General features: G+C 31.3%; 2 protein-coding genes across 3 annotated transcripts; one reads left to right on the top strand and one right to left on the bottom strand.

Annotated features, from left to right (window-relative positions):
• Nucleotides 1-2,009: 2,009 nt before the first annotated feature.
• LOC137919382 (ankyrin repeat domain-containing protein 54-like) lies at nt 2,010-3,205 on the bottom strand. Its single transcript, XM_068762444.1, has one exon. It carries the CDS (start codon nt 3,043-3,045, stop codon nt 2,242-2,244), a length of 804 nt encoding a protein of 267 aa, XP_068618545.1. The 5' UTR covers nt 3,046-3,205; the 3' UTR covers nt 2,010-2,241.
• Nucleotides 3,206-3,629: 424 nt separating this feature from the next.
• Nucleotides 3,630-16,512, top strand: LOC137919181 (armadillo repeat-containing protein 8-like). 2 transcript variants are annotated; one of them, XM_068762171.1, is made up of 14 exons: nt 3,630-3,741; nt 3,828-4,041; nt 5,619-5,825; nt 6,293-6,530; nt 7,430-7,564; nt 8,620-8,722; nt 9,537-9,752; nt 10,324-10,395; nt 10,858-10,993; nt 12,421-12,512; nt 12,609-12,788; nt 13,487-13,633; nt 14,240-14,409; nt 15,242-16,512. In XM_068762171.1, exons 1-14 carry the CDS (start codon nt 3,718-3,720, stop codon nt 15,279-15,281), a joined length of 1,974 nt encoding a protein of 657 aa, XP_068618272.1. In that variant the 5' UTR covers nt 3,630-3,717; the 3' UTR covers nt 15,282-16,512. The 2 variants fall into 2 exon arrangements, with proteins under 2 accessions (XP_068618272.1, XP_068618271.1); XM_068762170.1 differs by having other exon boundaries at nt 14,240-14,427.
• Nucleotides 16,513-21,846: the final 5,334 nt, after the last annotated feature.

Below are 21,846 nucleotides of genomic sequence, written 5' to 3'. Positions count from 1 at the left end.
TCTTCCTCTGCTTTTTAAGGCTTTTCTTATGAAAATTTCAAATTAAATTTAGATAGGGTGAGATAATTTTTTTTTGTGGTTGGGGTTCATTTATAAATTATATTTTCTGTTATGATTAGGCACAATTATATTTTATGATTAACGATAGGAAACTTGCTTCTTGCAATTTTACTATCAATGTTGTCTTTTATTATAATTTAATTTAATTTTATTAGGAAAATTATTTGGTTGTATGAATTAATATTAAAAATATTATGAATTTAGTAGTACTTGAAACTGCATAACTACTAAAGTACTAGCAAAAAATTATATTTTGAAAATTTTAAATTTTTTTAAAAGTGTTATTTAATATCTGAATGTTCATATGAATGTAAAAGTTGGGGCATGGCTTTTGGAATGATGTATATGAATGAGGTTTATCAGTTTTCTTCTTCTGTTTTTTATTCAATGTTTTATAGAATCTAGACATACAATTTGAAATTTTTTTATTCAAAGTAAATATCACTATAAAGAATTCATTGTCGAATATGTTATGAATAAATAGAGAAAACTTGCATCTTGCCAATTAAGTACAAAGATAGATGTATTTGTTTACATGTTAAGGTTAAGGTCAGATCAACAATAATTTTATTCACATAATTAACTCTAAAAACAAACAATGAAGCATCTTTGACTTTAATCAGTCACACCGAGGAATCTGGCTTTAAGTCTTTTTTACATAAATGTTGCTGGAAATGTGAAAATGCATTAATTTTTGTCATTCCGAGTAATGTAATTCTAATGGGTAGATAATTTTTTTTATATTCACTTAAAGAAAATTTTAACTGCACAAACACTACTTTGCCAGGATTTTGTAAAAAAAAGTATCTCATTATTTGCTAAAATGTTTGTTACAAAAATCATAGTGGTGTGTTGCATTTATGTAAATACCCCACTAATAATTATATTATCACATATTTAATACCTTCACATGCAGCTTAAAATGACTAAAATATCTCTGGTTCCATTCTGAATCTCTGAAAATATTGAGAATGGATTCAGTGATATTTATATATGATGGATTTTTCCACATAGATAATATCTTATAATAAAGATGTATGAACAAATCATAAGAACACTATTAAGAATTTTGTATGACAGAATCAATACAATAATTCAAAAATAGGATATAGAAGAAATACTTCATAAAATAAACTCTGTTGTAAGTGCATAAAAAGATTGACTTACAGGAAAAGAATTAATAAGCCATATGATATTATATATTCTAAAAAAAGCAGACTAAACTCTGAGATAGTAAAGTGAAGGTTTGTCACTATAGCAACTTAATTGTCCAAATTTCATGTTTTCTTATCTTGTCTTTACTGCGGTTTGGTGATAGTGATAATATAAATTGCCTGAAAGCAGAATTTTCAGAATATGTTCCTTTATTTTAATTCCATGGCATTACAATTTATATATCAGTGGTTATGCAAAATCACAAGTAGGTGTGATTCTACTTAAAGTTAGCAGTATTAATTTATTAAGTGTATTTAATAATATTTCTGTGATAATAAAGTTTTCTGCCATAATTGCATGGCATTTGCCTACTGTAGCAAAACCCCAGTTGCATGTTTTTGTTATTTAATCATGTAATGAATTTATAAATCTAAAATAATTGTCTATTTTTATAATTAGTTATGAATTTTAATAATATTCTTTTTTTAATTGTATATAAGTGTAACACTACAGTAGACAAAATCAAATTCACTTATGTTAACATTTTTATCTATTTTGCTATAAGTAGTTAAAATTGTACATTAACAATACAAATAAAAAATGTTGTTCAGTTCAAAATAAATCCAGAATATATTCAACATGTTGAAAACTGAGGATTGAAGTCATTCCATTTTCAAGGAAAATTTTAACTTAAAAAGTTTATGAAGATGTTACTAATAAATAATATAATAAAATTACTTTTGTTTCTAAATAATACCCTTCTTAAAATCAAACATTTTTATTTAATAATCCAGTGATGTACACATTTCTTACTTCATATTATGCTTAAAACATATTTGATCAAGACAAATACATGATGCTTATATAAATAATAAGCAAATTATTAGCCAAGAGAATTCCAAAGTAACATTATAAAAAAATATAATATACATTTAGTATTTAAAATTTTTATTTGGTTGAAAGAAAATAAATGAAATTAATAAACATTATTGACTATTTAATTAATATAAAATTATATGCAGTAATTTATCTCAGCTTTAAGGAGTCAAGACTGTCGAGTAAGTTTTGTACCTCCGACTCCACTTGTTCTCTAGTACTAATATGCTCAAGTCTCTCACGGACGGATTCTATATCGGCAGAATCAGCTTTTCGGGTTCTCATATATTTCAACATCATCTCGACGACTAAACAAATTTCACTTATGAGCTGCCTTGTTTCCTCAAAATGACCTGCTCCACTTGGACGCATTTGAATCAATTTTAATTTGCTCTGTGCTAACTGAATCGGATTTCGACCATTCTTGTCATTGGAACTAACATCAGTTCCTGCATCCAGTAATTCTATTACAACTGGTATGTGGTTAGTACATGCCGCAAGATGTAAAGGTGTGTTACCAAGAGTATCTTTTATATTGGGGTTGGCTCCGTGACTTAAAAGTATTTTCACAACTTCGGCATATCCACGACAAGCAGCTAAGTGTAAGGGACTTCTTTTGTGTTCATCAGAAGAATTTGGATCAGCACCTGACAACAAAAGTTTCAACACAAGTTCCGAGTTATTTGTAGATGCAGCAAATCGTAATTTTTGATTTCTTGTCGAGTAAACTGCACCATTATATCTGTATTTAATTCTGCAATGTCTAGCTTTGGTAGAACATTTTATTTTGCCAATTAAATCGTGACGTTCGCCAAAAAAGTCTTTCGTAATTCTTCTATTCCCTGATACATTTAAGGGATTAGCCAATGGATTAAATTCAATTATACACGGAATATGGTCTAAATTTTGATTATCACTACTTTCATTACTGGTGTCAACTCCGGAGTCTGCCATTGTTTAAGTATATTTATAAACTTTAGTTAACTTAAAAAACCATTCCCAGTAAATTAAACAATGAAATTTCAAGCACTAATAATGTCCATGCAAAACTTGCGATGAAAATACCACAATTATGAAAGTCTTTAACTCGGAACACTACAAACAAATAATATAATTTGCCATAAGTCAGTGCTGCCACTTATTATGTTAATTTTACCACATGCCCAAAAAATTGCGAAGAATTTATACAAACATTTATTATTTCATTATGTACACAAATAACGAATTTTGTAAAGAAAAATAAGTTTTAATTATCATAACATATATCAGTCATTATAATACCTATAGAAAATTACATATACGATTTATTTTTGTTCAATCATTCCGATACTTCTAATCCTCATATTTAATTTTACATAAAGTAATTTTGTTACACAAACTTTCTTGATTTAAGGACAAAGTTAGGCTATTAAGAATTAAATAATTATACTACATAAATAAGCAAAGTATGTAAACAGTGTAACCGTTTAATAATTTTGGACCTTGTTTTTGTAACTTATTGTACTTTCTTACTTTAAAAGTGACAGATGGTTCGGTGAAATTGACAGCGACAGCGTATTCGCCAATCGGTTTCAGAATAATTTCTGAGATATTTTTAACAATATTGCTGCGTAGATCTTCTGAGACATGCAGCAGCTCACGATATTCATGGTAAGTCTTATTTTTCATGCTAGAAGTGTATAAAATCAATCATTATTTTAATTTTTTGTGTATAACCTATATTGTTTTACCGCAAGGATATTGAAAGCTCTCGTTCATATATCGACGAACTGTATTCATCTGAAGATGCCAAAACGTTAGAGGCGTTGGTGACTTTAAAAAACTCGGTAATCGGAAGTAATCGGCAGAAGAGTTCTGTTATACAACAAGGAATTGTACCGCGGCTGCTGCAGCTGATGGCGGACGAAACACTTGATCCAAACATAAGACTTGAAGCTACGATTACTATCGGTAATTTATTTTTCATCATATCGGTGAAACTTTTGTAATTATTAAAATCTCGATTCATAAGTAAACTAATGAGTATGCTTTAAAATATCTTCAAGTATTTAATATTCATAAACAGTGAATGTTGCGTTGACCTCTGATATCAATGTTGTTAGCCCTATTCTTTGTAGATAGTAGTAATATGTTACAGCATGTAATCTATTATGGCACAATTTGTTTGTCATCATTGAATATGTTATTAGTTTCTTATATTTAATTATAGTTCTGTTAACTATTAACTTGTAAAAGGTATATCCTAATATGTAACATATAAAGAAGAATGAAATAAGTAAAAGCTTTAAACAGGCAACTTTTGCTTTAAATTTTGTTATGGAATGAATTGTGTTCACCTGTAGAATGATAGATTTTCAAATGTTAACTTTTTAAGAAAAATGTTATAATAAATTTAAAATCCGTTTTTATGGCTAAGAGGGGAACTTATGTGCTTTACCAAACATTTGTGTCAACATGTCCTACTACTAGTGCAATGTTTTTGAAAAATTTGTCATAGAATAATACATCTATTGAATTAATCATTCTGGATAGTTACAATAAAACAATTAGGTAATTGGTTATAGGTGTAAAATGTTTAAATGGGTGAATGTGTAGCTCATTTCCTCTCAATAATTGATAATTAATGTATGATATTCACTATCCAAAAGTTAAAGGTTTTAGAAATAATAAATAATGTAATGATAATATAGTAATGATAAAAGTGTTTGCAAAATCTGTCTCTGCTGACTTTTAACTGCTAAGATTTACTGGTCTGTTATATTCCTATAGAAAAAAGAAATAATTTAACATGTTTCATAGTTCAGTTTTTACAGGTGATTAAAAATATTCCAATCACCTGTAGAAAAGAAATCACTGTAACCATGTAAAAATAAATGCTTTAAAGTTTTTTACTGTCATATGAGCTATACATTCACCCTTTAAAGCTTTTGCACCTATAACCAATCACCCCTTTTTTTAAATTGGAACTTTATTCACTAACAATTTGTGTAACTTTTTGTTAACCTACAAAGGAATACTGCACATCTGTTATTACTTTTATTGACTTGCCTTGAATAATTATACATGTTAATAATATAAACAGTAGATATTGTCTTTAAATATTCCATTAATTCCATTAAGTGAATATATATATTTCATTTAATGGAATATATATATATATATATAATGAAATAGTTACATTAAGAATGTGAGATTGGAAACTAGGATTTGGAAAGCACTTTAGTATTGAAAAAAATCCAGGTTTTGGTTTTGCGAGTGAGATAGCAAGATATTTATTGAGTCTGTTGATATTAAAGTTAGTCTAGAGGCTTTTACAGTTGCATTGGATAAAAGCTAGCTAAACTGGAGTCCACGAGCTAAAGCAAGCTACATCTGTCAGTGATGTAGTCACCATAATTTTTTTTTGGTTAATGATATTAAATCGATCTCCTATAATTTGTTAGTCAAATAACATTACATCAATTTCCATCTAAATGTGTAATAACTGGTTAAAACAAAAGTTTTAATTGAAAAATTGTTTTAAACAGGTTCATTGGCAAAAGGTACCGCTGAAAATGTTAGTTCATTGGTTGAACAAGGTGCTGCTATATCTTTAGTGGAATTGTTGAAAACAGTTCCAATTGGCACAAAGCTGATTGAGGCAACACTTTGTGCATTGCGAAGTATTTTCTTACACCCACCAGCGCCAATTACAGCATTGCCGACTGATATGAGATTGCTATCTAGGCTCACACGTATGTACTTTTCTCCTATGATTGTTTATTTACTTCATTTAAGTTAATGTTTATACTTGTTAATAGAAGTGTTTATAATTTCAGAAGCAATAAATTTTAATCAACTTTATGTTTTATCTGTTGATTGAAATGAGTATTTAAGAGCTTATTACTAAAATTATATGTTTTATGAATTTAATGAATTTTAAAGATAAATGGAAGCAGCAAAGTATTTGAGCAAACATTTGAGTGCACATTTATCATTGGGAACAATTGAAGTGAAATCAATAAATTGTAAATTCAGTTGTTAATGAATCAATTATTTACAATTCAATTCCATTATATTTTGACAGAAAATGAGTTGCCGAAACCTTTCCAGAGACAAATATACAATTCATGAACCGTAAACCTTGAATATATTCATGTCTAAAGAAACACATTTTTTATGTATTTGTGATTAATATTAATGTAGTGTGTTTGGTATGCAGAAATAGCTCGTGAAGGTTCACCTACCGCAAGGGCGTGTGTTGTGCGTATTTTATCCATCTGGTGTGGAGGACCTCTAGAACAAGAGGCACTTTGCGCTGCTGGGGCATGTGGAGCAGCCGCAGCGCTTTTGTCCTCTCGCACAACTCCTCCGCCCGCTCGTGCTCTTCCTGCACTCGATCTGTTGGCTGCCATGTGTTTTGAAAATGCTAATGTTTCTCAAGTTGCTCTGAATACAAGGTATAATTTTAACCTATGCCATCTTTTTATTTTTAAATTATCACAATATAATTTAATAATCATTGGTAAAAAATCATTTAATAAATAATTAAGAAATTATAAGTTTAAATCAATGTTTAAATTATATCAATGTTTTTGTTATGTATATCTAAGATTTAAATAGATGTATGAAGATCCGATATTTAGATGCATATTTACTTAAATTGAAACAGGTGGCTTATTACGGAAAGCGCATTCGTTTTGCTAGAGAGCTCTGAATAATCCCATAAGGCAGATAACTACATCTGTTTGCACAAGTGAGATGAACTACAATCTTTGCCTGGTGCCTGGAAAGGGACTCCAGAAATAGGTTATTATATTTATCTATTAGTAACTTATTAAAACTGCCTCCATAATTACATAGCCATAAATCAAAAAGATAAATATGCATCTGAATATCCAACCTTTGTTGATGTAAATAGGATGATTGTATAGGTGTTAAATCTTTAATTGCATATAGCTTATTTGTTGCCAATTATGGTGCACCATATCTAAAAATCAATGGTATAATAAATTACAAATAACATTATGATAATGTAGTAAAAATGAATATTTTCGAAATTCTGAATAACTACATGTTATAATTAATTGCAGTGTACTGCCAGAAGTCATTGACCTTTTAAAATTCAATAGAGAGATTAAATAATGTAACATATTTTAGAGTAATTGCTTTATACAGGTGGATCGGAGATAGGCTTAAAAGATTTAATACTTTGCCTGACAAATGAGCTATACATTTACCCTTTTGATTTTTTACACCTATAACCAATTCCTATCTATATGACACTAATACTGACGTTTTATTCTCTCATGACGCTTTTCTATGTCTATATTATTGATATTATACTTTTTTATTTTAGGCATGGAGATAAAACGATACCCGAACTTCTAACATTTCTAGTGTCGCGTGATAAGCCATTGCCAGTTGCTATGGGTGCTGCTCGATGTCTTACTTTTATCCATCGAGCTGGTGCCTTACCACCTGATGACAATCGGTAAGTTAAAGCCATATAATAATCTAATAATAGTAGGTAACAGGCCGAGCCGGGGCTCTTCAGAGAGCCTTTGAGTTACTCTTAGGAACTTTCTGAAATCTGCAAATGCCACTTGCCCAGCAGTAAAAGTTAGGTTCTTAACAAAAGCAACAGATCAAGCCCTGGCTAACTCTATTGTGCAACCTATCAATGTGTTTTTCGTCCTACAGTTGAAATGATGATGATGATGTTGATACTTTAATGTTATTACTCAAAAGATTTTGACTAATGTCATTTTATATATTTATTATACATTTAATAAGATATTTTAACTGAAATTCTGAGCCCTGTCAATTCTTGCATAATGAAATCTTATTTTTAAAAAAGCATCTTCATTTCAGCTGTAGGACATACACTGTTAGACATAGGCTTCCCGCCATAGATTCCCTATAGGACCTATTGGAACAGGCTTTCATCTTGCAATGGTCTTAATAAGATAGTCTATCCACTTTGTGAATTGACGATATATGCTGCATTTGCCAGTCCGTCATATCGTCTTTAGAATCTCAAGGCCCCAGTGGCTATCTTCTGCATAGACAAATCACAATATAGCCTATTCTCTCTCTGATCGACTGTGAGCTTGCTAATGAAGCCTAAAACTGAAAAACTGTTTCTGACCCATAAGTCTATCACTAGGAATGCATTATATTGATTATTATTTTATCATCAGTAACAGATGTGACAAGCACAATGAACTCACTATTTCTAATTGAAGTAATGTTAACATGGTCTCATTTAATTAATGCAATCTTATTGGGTAGTTGCCAATCCAGAACATTGTATTGTCGCCAAACCTGGCAGTGTAGAAATGTGGGTCAATTATCTATATATTTATCTACAAAATTGAATGTTGACATTGAAATTGCCTCATCTAAAAATTATCTTTAAGGTTGTTGACTTTGTGGTCTTGAATGTAAATTGAAAATCAATCATCATAGCAGCCAGCTAATAAAGTCTCCGCAGTCTTCATTAACAGTTGTGTAATTGTAATAATATGAAATGTATTGTTTTTGCAGGGTTGTGTTTGGTGCATTGCCTTGTCTGGCTCGGCTTTGTACAAAAGACATGCCTGAAGACATTAGAGCAACTGCTGCAGAAACATTAGCATACTTAGCAGAGGTATTTAGTGTTTTTAAAATTAATGATTAGATATATTTTTTTAAGTTAAATTACTTTGTATTTTCAATTTCAATGCATATTAACAATGTCAACACAAATGTATACAAATACAATATAGTAAACCATGAAACTAGTGCAGCATATATTAATGATAGATGAGTACAACCTCTTAATTTAAAAAAAGAACATGGTTCAATGTGAAAAAAAACCTAAACACAATATAAGACAGTAATGAAGATCAAAAATACAGTAAATTAACTATAGAAACCATGTAAAAGTCATGAATTATTTCTTTTATTTAAAAATTACAATTACATTACTTAATTTTTAGTTTCTGCTTTTTACCTTTTAAATAGGGCATTTAAGTGCATATTCACAATGATACCTTTACTGAAAAAAATTACATTTACTTATACAAAGAATTACTTTTATTACATATAATTTTTACAATATTTTGTTTTAAGATATGTCAAATATCTGCGTAGAAGCTACTATTTATTTTTACTGTCGATTTTTTCATTATATATTAGCGATTATTTCATTTCATTATTAGTGTTGCTCCTATTAAAGAATGTCTTTTTGTTAAGTCAAGGTATTCAATATTTACAGTGACTTCTGTGTTATCGTAAATGCTTGAAATATTTCATTTATGTATATTTTTTATTGTCTTACATGTAAAATAAAAAAATATTAAGAATTTATATTTATAGTGGGGCTATAACAAATATAAAAATAATTTCAAACGTTTCTAAATGTTGCCTACAGAGGGTAGATATGTGAAAAGTGGTATAAGCAACGATTTTTTATATGGCAGGTGGATACGTCTCTACAAAGGTTAGCTGCTATATCCAATCATCTAATGAGTTCATTGGCGGACATAGTGGACTGCCCCTCGGCAGCTGCTAAGCAAGGAGCGTTCAAATGCTTCGCGTCTTTGGGAGCCAATGATGAAGATATTAGGAAAAGAATAATTGAGACTCATGGGCTTATGGTGCATGTTGTTCATGGAATGAACAATCCAGAACCTTCCGTAAGTACCCAGTTACTATATTTTGTTTACTAGATAACGAGATTAGTGGGAGTCAAGAATTATGAAGAAATTTAAAGAAGGGTTCATTCGTGGCCATTTATAAAAAAAGCAGCAACCTCTCTTTAAATTTTCTTTCACGTAAAGTTTAAACAGCGATTCATATGTCTGTTGGTTTTTAATAATTGCCTTCTTGGCCGATGATAATAGCCATCACGAAAATAGCAATATCTTTGTCGCTGTGTTTGACAATGTGTTTACCATTGTCAGGTAAACATAAATAACAGATTAAACAGAACTTAATGCAAGAGTACGCCAAGTCACAGATTTAAAACTGACACGCTGAGCTTAGGGCAGACAATTAGAAATAACCTATGCAAGACAAAGCAAATAAAAAAATGAATGTGCAAATTAAAGTTGTACTTATAAACGCATCTTTAGCTCATTATTATTAATGTCTTCTGGTGATTTGAACTTGTTTACTTACAATTATAGAAAATCTTTGTCTAAAATTTTGTTAATTTATATATAAATTTAATAGGAAATGGTTATAATCAAAATAACATTTTTTAAGGTGAGATTAGCAGCCGTAAGGTGTCTCCATTCCCTTTCTAGATCTGTTCAGCAGTTAAGAACTACATTTCAGGTAACTATAAATATTGAAATAATAATCATTTTTTGTTCTACCTTCAATGGCAAATACATTTTCACTTAAATACAGCATTTACAAAAAATTATAATAGCTACTCGTACATTTTACTGCATTTCTATTTAATATTGTCTATTAGGAATAGGTAAGACTGAAAAATGCTACAAAGGTAATTACGAGCGTGGTTTATATGAAATTAGAGTAAGTTCAATAGATGTGGTTTTTTTTAAGAAACTTCAAGTTTTCGGCTCACATTATAATTTTTGTTAGTGTATACAGATAAATTGTATGATGCTCATAACTATGCAATCCGCAAGACTGAAATAGATTCTATGATCTGCCTATGTAAGTCACTTAAACACAAGGCTAACATGCATACATGCTACGTCTAACATTAATTAAGTGAAAGTATTTATATGTGAGTACAGCAAGTTTAACAATATTTGTGCTCGTGAGTAGGACCATGCGGTGTGGCGACCTCTCATGCAGTTGCTGAACGACTCGCCCGGCACTGAACTGCTTACAGTCGGATCGTCTACTCTCTGCAACTTACTGCTCGAGTTCTCTCCGGCCAAGGAACCTATGCTTGATCAAGGTAACTAATAACATCTCCAAAAATTAATCCATTTTTGAGAAATTTTACATTATTTAGATTTAAACACCTCCAAAGCTAAAAAATTGACAAACTCTATGCTATAAACTCGAGTATTTAACGAGGTCAGTATCGCATCACTAATATATGACGATAAAGATAGGCCTGAGTTTCTCAAATACTGCAGGCCCATAGTTAAGGATGTGATCAAAAGAATCAGTTCTGAAAAATAAAGCTATCCACACGGGTAAGGGTGTAAAAACAGGAGGAAATGAAAATGAAAGTAAAACAAGAATTGTAAGGAAGATATGAAGATAATAATAAAATATATATATTAAAAAAAAACTATAAATAATGTAATAAATTAAAAATTTTGCTGTGACAAAATGTGATAAAGATTATAACATATAGAAATAAAGAGCACATTGAAAATGTAAAATTCTGTCCAAAACCAGATAGTGGTGTGTACAAGTAGATAATAAAAAAAAGTATGTGACAAAATATCTGTATCTAGGACAGACAATATCGTTCAGTAAGGATCAATTGTTTAAATAACTAGTCCAAAAAATTGATATTAGATATAGGAAATATCCGGCAATACAAAAAATAATTAGAAGGAGAGAACTTGGTATGGATATGAAGAAAAGATCACACATCGCTGCGAAACTTGAACTTGAAACTTGGGTTCTGATAAAACAATACAGAGGGGAACTGGCAAGATGTCTGAGAGCCATGGAAAGAAGTGTCCTGGGCATAAAACTAAAAGACAAAAACAGAAATGGAGACTACAGAGGGAATACGGGGTAGAACAAAGGTGACCGACACGTGACATGAATTGATCCACAAAAATGGAGGCGGATGGTTTATACGCTACAAAGTAAAGATGACAAATGGAGCAAAAGGGTGGCTGTCTGGTAAACCAGGAACAAGCATAGAAATCAGGGTTGAAAAGTTAGAAGATGGGCGGACGAACTAAGAACGATGTTAGGCACCATGTGGCTCAGGGCAGCAGCTCATTGGAGGCAATGAATGAAGTAGGAGGAGGACTTTGCCTTAGAGCACACCGAAACAAGAGATATTTTAATGCATCATACATTTATTGAAAAAGCATTGGATGCACAAAGCATCCAAATCAGTATTATCGGGAAGCTTAGTAATTTCACCGCTTTAATAATTATATTTTAGGATTTCTTTGGTTAATCACCCTATTACTAAAATGTTGCAGTATATGAAATGAAAAACTTATTTTTAAACTAATCCTGGTTTATTTTTAAGACATGAATTTTCAATAATAATTTATAACATACATTATTTCTTCTATTGAATTGTGACTTGTCAACAAATATTTGAAACAAACTCTCTCTTGGCTAGGATTGACAAATAAATTTTAATATGTGAAATTCTGTTTAAGTTGAATTAATTTTTTATAGGTGCTGTAGAAATGTTATGCAATTTAACGAAAAGGCCTGAAGCTGCTCTAAGATTAAATGGAATTTGGGCCTTAATGAACATGGCGTTTCAGGTGACTTAAATTTTTACATTAAAATATTGACAATGCTTAAATTTAAATAAAGTTATGGTAATTTTAATATATTATGTTTTAATTATTTCAATTCAGGCAGAGCAGAAGGTTAAACAACGCATTCTATGTTGCTTGGGCACTGAGCAGATGTTCCGATTGCTTGGCGACAGCGACACGCGAGTTATTATGAAAACGCTGGGATTGCTTAGGAATTTACTCTCAACGAGACAGCACATAGACGCCATAATGAGCGAATATTCTTCGCAAGTTATGCAGGTATGTGTAAATTATCTTTCCTTGTCTAACTTAAAAAAAATATTTTACATAGCTGGCTTTAATGTATTATCTGCAATTAAAGTAGTATTAAAAAAAAGTTTCTCAGTTTTTCAGTGTCTTTGTATTTTGTTTTTTTATCATGAGGTATAAATATTTTTTAGTTGTTTATATTTATAGTTACACTACAATAATATAAAATTTAAATGGATCAGTAAAACTGTCCTTACAAAATGCAGTTCATATTAAATTTAAATGTGGCTTTTACCACTGCTGTTTTATTAAGGAGATAATCTGCAATGTATTGAACACATTGCCAAAATATAAATGTTGTAGGAGGTGTGGTGTTTAAAAATTTAACAGATGTGAGACTCTTCTGATATAGGTATCATCAGGGAGTAAAGAAAGCCAGTCTTGTACCTGCACTCAATTTCGAGTCCATCTTGGCCACAACTATATACTGTTAAAAACTGATCAAAACAGTTGTTAGTTGTTGAATAGTTTTATTCGTTAAAATCTAATGTTGCCTACAATGTTAATCTTAAATTAAATAATGATGTGTTTTAACAACCATATCTTTCAAAAGAAGTCTAACAATTAAAGAGTCAATAATGCATAATTAATATCTATACATAGTTATAAAATTACTGTCTTTATTTGGGACTGTAATTTGAAAGTAATTATTTTTTTAAATATTTCAGGCTGTAATTGTGGTTTTAGAAGGTTCATATCCTGCTGAAGTAAAGGAACAGGCTTTGTGCATATTAGGCAATATTGGCGATGGAGAAAAAGCAAAGGATCTCATAATGGCTAATGAAGATGTTTTAAGGAAATTAGTCGATTATTTGGTGAGTAATTTTTTAGTTAAAAAAATAAACCTTAGAATTAACAACTTGCAATTGAATGTGACAAAATATTGAAATTTGTAAAATACATTTTATAGTTATTTTTGTGTTTGACAACAATAATGTATATACAGTAAATCAGGATTTTAAATTAAAATATACGTCTCCTTATCACTGGATAACGTTCACGATTACTTAATATGTAAGCACTTCTTTTATATTTGTGTGACGTAAGTACTTTTTAGTGCATTAGATTTCCGACCTCTTATATCACACGAAATCCTTCCACCCTACATTCCTCTGTTTTATCGCCGTTTAAGACAATACTTGTTACGCTTATTTAATGTGATTTTATTTTATGTATTGATAATAATTAAAAATAAACAATACATAACTATCAATAAATAAATTAAGTGTAGAGGACGGGGTACATCTATTGCGCACCTGTTGGACCTTGGGGCCGAAAGGTTCTCGAAACGTGTGGAACTTGGTTTGTTGACACATTTACCTATGTATCAATGTCTTGACAATTTAAAAGCGCTTCTCAAAGTTTATTCGAATAAATACATATTTGTTTAATTGTTTGAGAGTTGTGAGGTGTCGTTCCAGGCGCACCCGGAGAGCAAGCTGCAGGAGGCGGCGCTGTTTGTGGCCGGCAATCTGGTGTGGCGCGGGGAGGCTGGTGCGGCGGCGCGACAGGCTCGCCTGGCGGAACTGGGCGTGCTGCGCGCACTTAAGCTTCTCTACGCGCGACAGGACGCCGCGCATCTGCACGACAAGTACGGGCGGTGGAAGAGGTCTTTAAAAACTTTAGGGAAGGGGGTGGACGTTGGAGGGGAAATTGTCGTGCATGAAACGAGCTGATGCTATTCTAGCGCAGCGCGCCAATTAGGCATGAGGGCAGAAGATTGATTTAAGAAGGAATAGTAGAATGGTATCCATACGGGAAATAAGAACTATTAAGTTGCCAAAATTAATGTGAACAGTGGTAGCGGATATTTAATAAACAAAACACATTATGCAAAACTACCTTTCATTGCTTACTTATTAAAGATTTCGATTATTTGATGATTTTTTTGGATGAGAGTCGGTATTCTTTGGATTTCTTAACGAAATCGAATCAGGAATGAGGAGATCCATAGATGAACGAAAGTTATCGATTTAGGGAAGCCAATGTCCGGCAGTGGACGTCCTATAGCTTAAATAATGTTGATGATAATAACGACATCCCGTGATGCCATTAGCAGATTCCATGCGTTCGAATGCACTGGGCGCCAATTTGGTAGGATCATCAAATATAATGAGGATATTGTAATAAAAGTACATTGTATGTGACATAACATATTTAAATTTAAAACATGATTGTACAAAATTCGGGGGTTCGATGTGTGAAGACCCAAGATATAATTATACATGATGTATCCTCTTCCTTAGTACTTTCAAAATAAATCTTTATTGTCTTTAAAAGGCAGTCAAAAATTTTGGTAATTGTCTTAAAACTCTCTCTCTGCCCGCAACATAGAAAATAATTAAAAAAAAACATGTCCATGTCAACTAATAATTATTTTACCAATGCATGATTTTAATTACTTTTACTTTAATTATTTTCAGAGTGACGACGGCTTTGGCGCAGTTCAACGAGTTCACATAATTCAATCGCATGAGGAATAACGTCTCAAAGTAAAAGTGAAGTGTTAATGAGTGTTTTTATTACCGCTTGTGATCTAATCAACAGACAGTGAGTTTTCGAGTCATGACCGTTATCTAATGATAGTTATGCGTGGCGCTAAGTATTCTATTGTACATAGCTAAGTTTGCAACTGTTTGTTATTACAGAAATGTTATTGAAAATTATTTATTTTAATTTATCGTGTTGACACTGCGGGTCGTTTTGTTGAATTTTGCTCATGAAGTTGAATAGATTTGTTTTGAGCTTTAATGCATTAATTAAAGCTATATATTTTGTACAGAACCCTCGCTTTTTATGTAAGTGAAGATCTCTTAATTTCGATATATCACTTTAATTATGTCAAAAATGCTCTGTCAGCATTATTACCAACGATGGTGGTGCTAACTATATTATTGCATTATCTGTAAATGAATTAATTAAACTATATAACTTTGTAATGAAGTCATTTAATTCAATATTTGTTTTCAAAAACTTATGCTTAAAGTATGTCTTCAACAGTTTGTCTTTATAGATCGGATGTATATTTACCAGAAGTGAAAATGTTGGCTTATTATAGAAAACATTCTACAAATGAGCAAGTGAGACTCTGAGAATTTGTAAGAGTGAGATGGCAAACTAAAATTGTTACTTATTAGATCTATTAGTAACTGATTAAAAATAAACACACAAATTCTCAATACCTTTAGGTAAATGTACATCCGAATATCTGTATTTTTTCACACTGGTTGCTTTCCATAATGTAGTGTTGCCAACAAATAGTTTCTTACAAGTGTTTCCATAATGAAAACTTCAATAATTAACACATTAGTATATGTTTAAATATGTCTTACTACATATTCTTTAATTAAATTGGAAATGGTGTTACTTAAATATGTTAAAAAGATATCAAACCACTTAACACAATTGGTTTCACATAATTTTAATTATAACTACCCATGTTCTTCAAATCTAAATAATATTATCTGTATTTAGTGAACATTAAGATGAATTGTCTGTATGTCAAAGTATTTGACTCACATAAAACTTTGAAGGTGTTGGTTATAAGACATTACAATCATTTAGGAAAAATTTACATGTAAATTCTTATTCTTATATTTAAAGATAATTATGTAATGAAAGTTTTCAACTGTATTTCTAATCTGCTATCAATGCATATTTTTTATGTTTTTTGTTCAGTTTTTTTAAAACACAAAATACTAATCGAATGATATTGGACATCTAGTTCGGCCAGTACATTTTTGTTCATGTTTTACATATAAGTCTACTGGCTCGTGTTTTACAATTTTCATCCATTAGCTAAATTATTTAGATTGATTTTGAAATTAAATGAATATAAATTAATAACAATGCAATGGGCAGCTTCTTCTAATGTCATCAAAGATGTTTTACAAGCTCTATTTAAAATAAGTGAGAAAATCACCTATATTAAAAAAAATAAACTTTCGTAATAAATGCTAACTTAAAGGGATTGATTCTTAATTTTATTCAAAAATCTATTTTTTTTAATGTTATTTCTAGTAGTGCAAGAGCCAGTGTACTGAAAATTGACTTATCGTGGCTATATCAGATAAAGGTCTAGCAACAATTTGGTATGCTTAAAATTGTCTGTCTACTGAAGAATTATCAACAAATACAGAATCCACCTTCATTGCAATAATGTAAAGAAGGTTATGATTCATTATAGTTTAGGGAGGGTATAGTTGTTAATAGTGTAGTATTATCGAAACCGCTGTACCGCTCCTTAGGTAAGCGTGATAGGGGTGGGGGCCAAGGAAAAATCATAAGCGCCACCGCGATGAGCGAACGGGCGGGACGATACACCCGTCTCGCCGCACGTATACTCAAAACGCGATACAGTGGTTTCGATAGATTATAGTGGGTAGTGTCTAGGTGACATAGTTACTGATAGTATTACGATAAAAAAAAATCGAAAATTATCCTGTACAGTTTGATGAAAGTCTGAGAACAGTTAAACAACAAAAGTTAGAACAACCATACAAAAACTGTACGAACAACCTCGTTCAGACCATAAGAGACCGCTTCCATCTGGGTTGTTTAGGCCGCTTTAAAAGACCTATGTCCAACTGTAGACTCATGACTTGTGACCATGGACATCTCATTTTGATGATGATGAAGTTATTTTATTTTGGTACCTGTTAAAGCCACCATAAGTCAAACTTCGTAGTCGACCATCGCTTGTATTAGTGAACGGTACATGCGTTAATCATCTTTCATCTGTTATAAAATAATAAGTTTGACGCTAACAGGCTCTTGGACTATATCACATATCGTAGGATCTCATCATAAATCAAAGAAGTACAATTATTGGGTATTGAAAACCAAAATGCTAAAAATGTACAATGAATTTATATTTTTTTTATGTCTGAAACTATTAAAAATTTCACTCATGTACAAAGTGGGAATAAAATGTAGACAAGAATGTTTTGCCATAGGTGATATGCAGATGTAGGCATATTAGAGTGTATCAAGCTCATGACATACATGACACGTTCCTATATGTTGCATAGGGTAGAATCTTTAAGACGTTTCAATGACTTGCTAGCTTTCTAAACTTCTCAACATGGCAATGACATTTCTTTATTTTTGAAGGTCGTACGCGTTTAGTAATGGTTTTGATAAAATCGATGACGAGCTCTTTTCGTACCATCCTATCATCCGAGGCTTTCAGAGCAGTAGAAATAGAGACTCCGGGTCACGAGCCAAATCGTCCATGTGATCTCTTACCGTTCACTTTACCTGCAACCAGTAATTTTGTTATTACAGCGCATAAGTCTATACACTCACTTATTCCCTCAAAGCTTAGACTTTGAACATAAAAAGTAATATGTTTCTCTAAAAAATCAATATGTCGTCCTATATATCGGCGAAGGAAAAATATTTAATTAAAATTGAATATGTAAACCTAATTTTTAACAGAATTTATGAATATTTGGTAATAATTTGTTGTGGTAAATGTTTATTTGTAAATTTAAATGAATGCTTTATTGTTGAAACAAATGTGAACTGAAAATTGCTATGTAGGAATTTTTGTTTTGATTTATTGATTCTGTTCAAATTGCTGTTTGTGTCAACATATTTATTATTAAGGTTTTAGATTATTTTCCTTATGATTAATGTCGTATTTTTCGTATAAAATTTTTGATGTCTTAAAAATTGTAAATTGTGTAAACAAATGCATATACAGACACTCCAAAAACATATTTATATGGTTAGTCATGTGTTTTGAAATTTAATTTTTTAAAATTCTCTTAAAGTTGATCCTTGTAAACTCATGTTTCCACTATGAGTGGAGTTATTTCATTCTGAGGGAAATCTCCTAGTTCTCATCAATTTTAATAGTTACACCCAAGCCATCTGCAAGCGCTTATAACCACTTTTAGTATCAGTGATTTCTGGAAACCTCTTGGTCATATTATCATCACATTAGGCGATAGAGGCCCACTGCAAGGCATAGGCCTTACCCAAAGATCACCACGTAGCCGGTACATATATAACTGTCTTTATTTCGCTTCACATGATTAAATCAAAGGAAGATTCTTTTACAGTTTGTTATATTGATGTAGTTGTTTTTCACTTGCACTTACAATATGATTGTATATATTTAAACATTTCCATTTATCACCTAAGGCCCTACATTCACATCCATGGGTGTCGGCCGGATGACTTGTACATAGACTGTCTTCATTTATTATTAAATGATACTTCATCTAAAATATATATATAATCTTGTTCAACGGACAGTAAAGATATTACCAAATTTATTCTATATGTAGAAGCATAATTTACCAATGAAAATGCTCCACTTCTTGCTAAGGTGTTTTGAACTGTGATTCAAACGACTGATAGAATAAAATCTTATTACAGATTAATGTAAAGGTGGGTAAAATCAGTTAGCAACAAAATATGAATTACAATTTATATATCTATAATAAGTGCTTCCTGTAATAGTTTTTTCCGATATATATACCTTGTAACTATATAGTAGCGTTTGTTGATATGTATGATGATATAAACCTCACACATGTAAACTCATGTTAATTTTGTTTCGTTGCTGACTGTACCGCGTCCGAAGTATGGATTAGAAAACAAATTGTATTTTTGAATCGTTCTTTTTCATTACCATTTTAGTTGAATGATATTTACAATCATGTACCATTAGGTTAATCTATTTGATGTTAATGTTCATGTGATAAAACTGAACTTATTATCCTACTCGTAGAACAACAATTGAGCTCTCAATTGACGTAAATTATTATAAATCAGTTATGTTTTCCCTGTTATGGATAAATAAGAATTGATTATTTAAAGATATTGGTGTTTTATTTACTATCCCGATTAATATATGTATTATCCCAGTATCCTAAAGCTAAAATATCGCTTACTTTACCAAGACTGTTGGAAAATTAAACAATGTGTTATCATAAATCTTAACGAAAGTTGTCTTTTTTGCCATATGAAAAAATCTTGAAAACCTGTTTTAAAATTTTATTTTCTACAAAATTGATACACCAAAATAAAAGTATACATGGTGATTGGTCATTAGTGTAAAATATTAAAGGGGGTGAATGTACCTCTTTATTTGCTGTCAATTAATGTATGGACCACACTACCGGAAATCAAGTTTCAGAAATATTAAGGTAACGATGATAAAGTAAGAAAAAGAGTTTTCGTTTCGTATTGTTTATTATCTATATCTGCAGACTTGTACCGCGAAAAATTGTAGTGACGCATTCCAATAAAAAAAAATTGCGCAACCTATTTCAAAATAATCACTTTTTATCATGTCTGGAAATGAGTGTATAAGCTTTAAGGGCTTATGTTGACAAATAAGTTAAAATAAAGTTTTTATACCTATAACAGATCGCTATATTTATGTACAAGAGAATTTAACGCCAGAGGGCGTTTTCTCCGATCCTTTCTTCTGAGCAGAAAAACGTGTGGGTGTGAGATCCAGATCAAGCTTTCGACATATTCATAATACATACATCTATAAGGATGTACATAGAACATAGACCATGTGCATAGAACCTAGTTAGATATCCAGTTGTCGTCTTGGATGATAAATTCATTTTTAATGCGCACGTCAAAAGCGAGAGATATCGGAGGTCTTCTTCGGCGGCTTCTTCCCACTGCGCAACAGCTATAGCAAAATGTCACTAAGAACAAAGTGACAGTATGCAACGCCATTATTGAAGTTTCTTCCGTCACTACTCCCAACGCTATCGCTTTCCGAAGAAGTAAAACCCTAATGTGAAATAAATAAAGAGAAAATAAATAAATCAGAAAGTGATGTAACTAAAAAAATGTTTAATTGTGATAAAATGTGAAATTAATAAGTATATTAAATGAGGGTATTGATTAGCAAAGCCAAAATGTAAGCTTGTAATAATAAAAATAATAAATACCTGTATCTGTTATAGTTGAGGAATGGGGTGATGAAAGTGAGGTGATGCATGAAAAGAAAATTAGAATGGAATGCTAGAAAAATTGAAGAATGTAAGACGAAGAAAGAAATATCATACGACGAATGAAAGATGAGCAAAGAAATAAAAGATTATTTTAAAAATATAATAGGATTGTTAACTCCTGTCCCATAAATACAATAGGAGAGAGCGAGAGGCCCCAATAGCTAGAGCGATTTAAAAAAAAAACGCTTTTCGGAGTGGCAGTGATGTTAGTCAATTTTAATATCAAAGGACTAAATCGAGGTTCGGTCTTTTAGGCGCTTTTAAGTTTGAATGCTAAACGCGTACTAACATTAAGTCGTAAGTTCGTCGTGAGGTTCTCTCTTGGAGTCTCATACGCTAGACCGCTCCATGAAGGATTCTCCTACGTGGGGAACCAGGTTTAGGCTTCGTGCCATCCACTTCCTACTGCTTTAAACCCGTTTGCTACAATTCTGTAAATACCGATAGGATAACAGTGACCAAACCATTACAAAAATATTGCAAACATTATACATAAAGTTTTATAATTACCAAAGTTTTAATAGTAAAAAGTAAGAAGTTGATACAATATTTGACGATATTATGGAGACGGCTTCTATGAGTGATTATTATTAGTAATTTATCTATAATGATAAAGTATTTATATAGTGATAAATATTTTAGTGATACACTACATTTTTTTTCTGATATGTACCTATTAATGCACCTCGTGTAGTGTAATACCATTGAATATTAAGATAATGCTATTTAAAACTTGTATGTACACTTGCTAGTTTTCTCTGCATCCAGCATCTTCCTACGACCACGTAAAGATCGTCTCAAAGCCGTGCTCTCCACTTTAGAATCTTGAGGCCTCTGCCGCCATGTATTCTGCGCATTATGTGGAGTATCCATTGTCACTGTAACTTGTCAATCTACTGGGCTAGGTCGGCTACTTTCGTTCGTTTACGGATTTCCTTATGCTTGACATGATCTCGTAGAGAAATCTCAACCATAGCCCACTCCGTGGCTCGTTCATAAAAATGCTAATGACGCCCAGAGTAAGAGACCACGAGCGA

Source organism: Battus philenor, unplaced genomic scaffold (assembly GCF_028537555.1).
Source record: "Battus philenor isolate CCGP_79_NKW_IND1 unplaced genomic scaffold, ilBatPhil1.0.hap1 SCAF_16, whole genome shotgun sequence".
Lineage (NCBI taxonomy): Eukaryota > Metazoa > Arthropoda > Insecta > Lepidoptera > Papilionidae > Battus > Battus philenor.
Note: the sequence above shows the minus strand (reverse complement) of the source record. Positions and strands in the feature narration are given on the sequence as shown.

Excerpts from the sequence above, each read along its gene's own strand:
- LOC137919181 (XM_068762170.1), top strand. The coding sequence starts at position 3,718 with ATGCAGCAGCTCACGATATTCATG. Across the intron at positions 3,742-3,827 it reads AGCAGCTCACGATATTCATG|GATATTGAAAGCTCTCGTTC; the intron begins GTAAGTCTTATT and ends TTTTACCGCAAG. Across the intron at positions 10,396-10,857 it reads AGTTAAGAACTACATTTCAG|GACCATGCGGTGTGGCGACC; the intron begins GTAACTATAAAT and ends GCTCGTGAGTAG.
- LOC137919382 (XM_068762444.1), bottom strand. The coding sequence starts at position 3,045 with ATGGCAGACTCCGGAGTTGACACCAGTAATGAAAGTAGTGATAATCAA.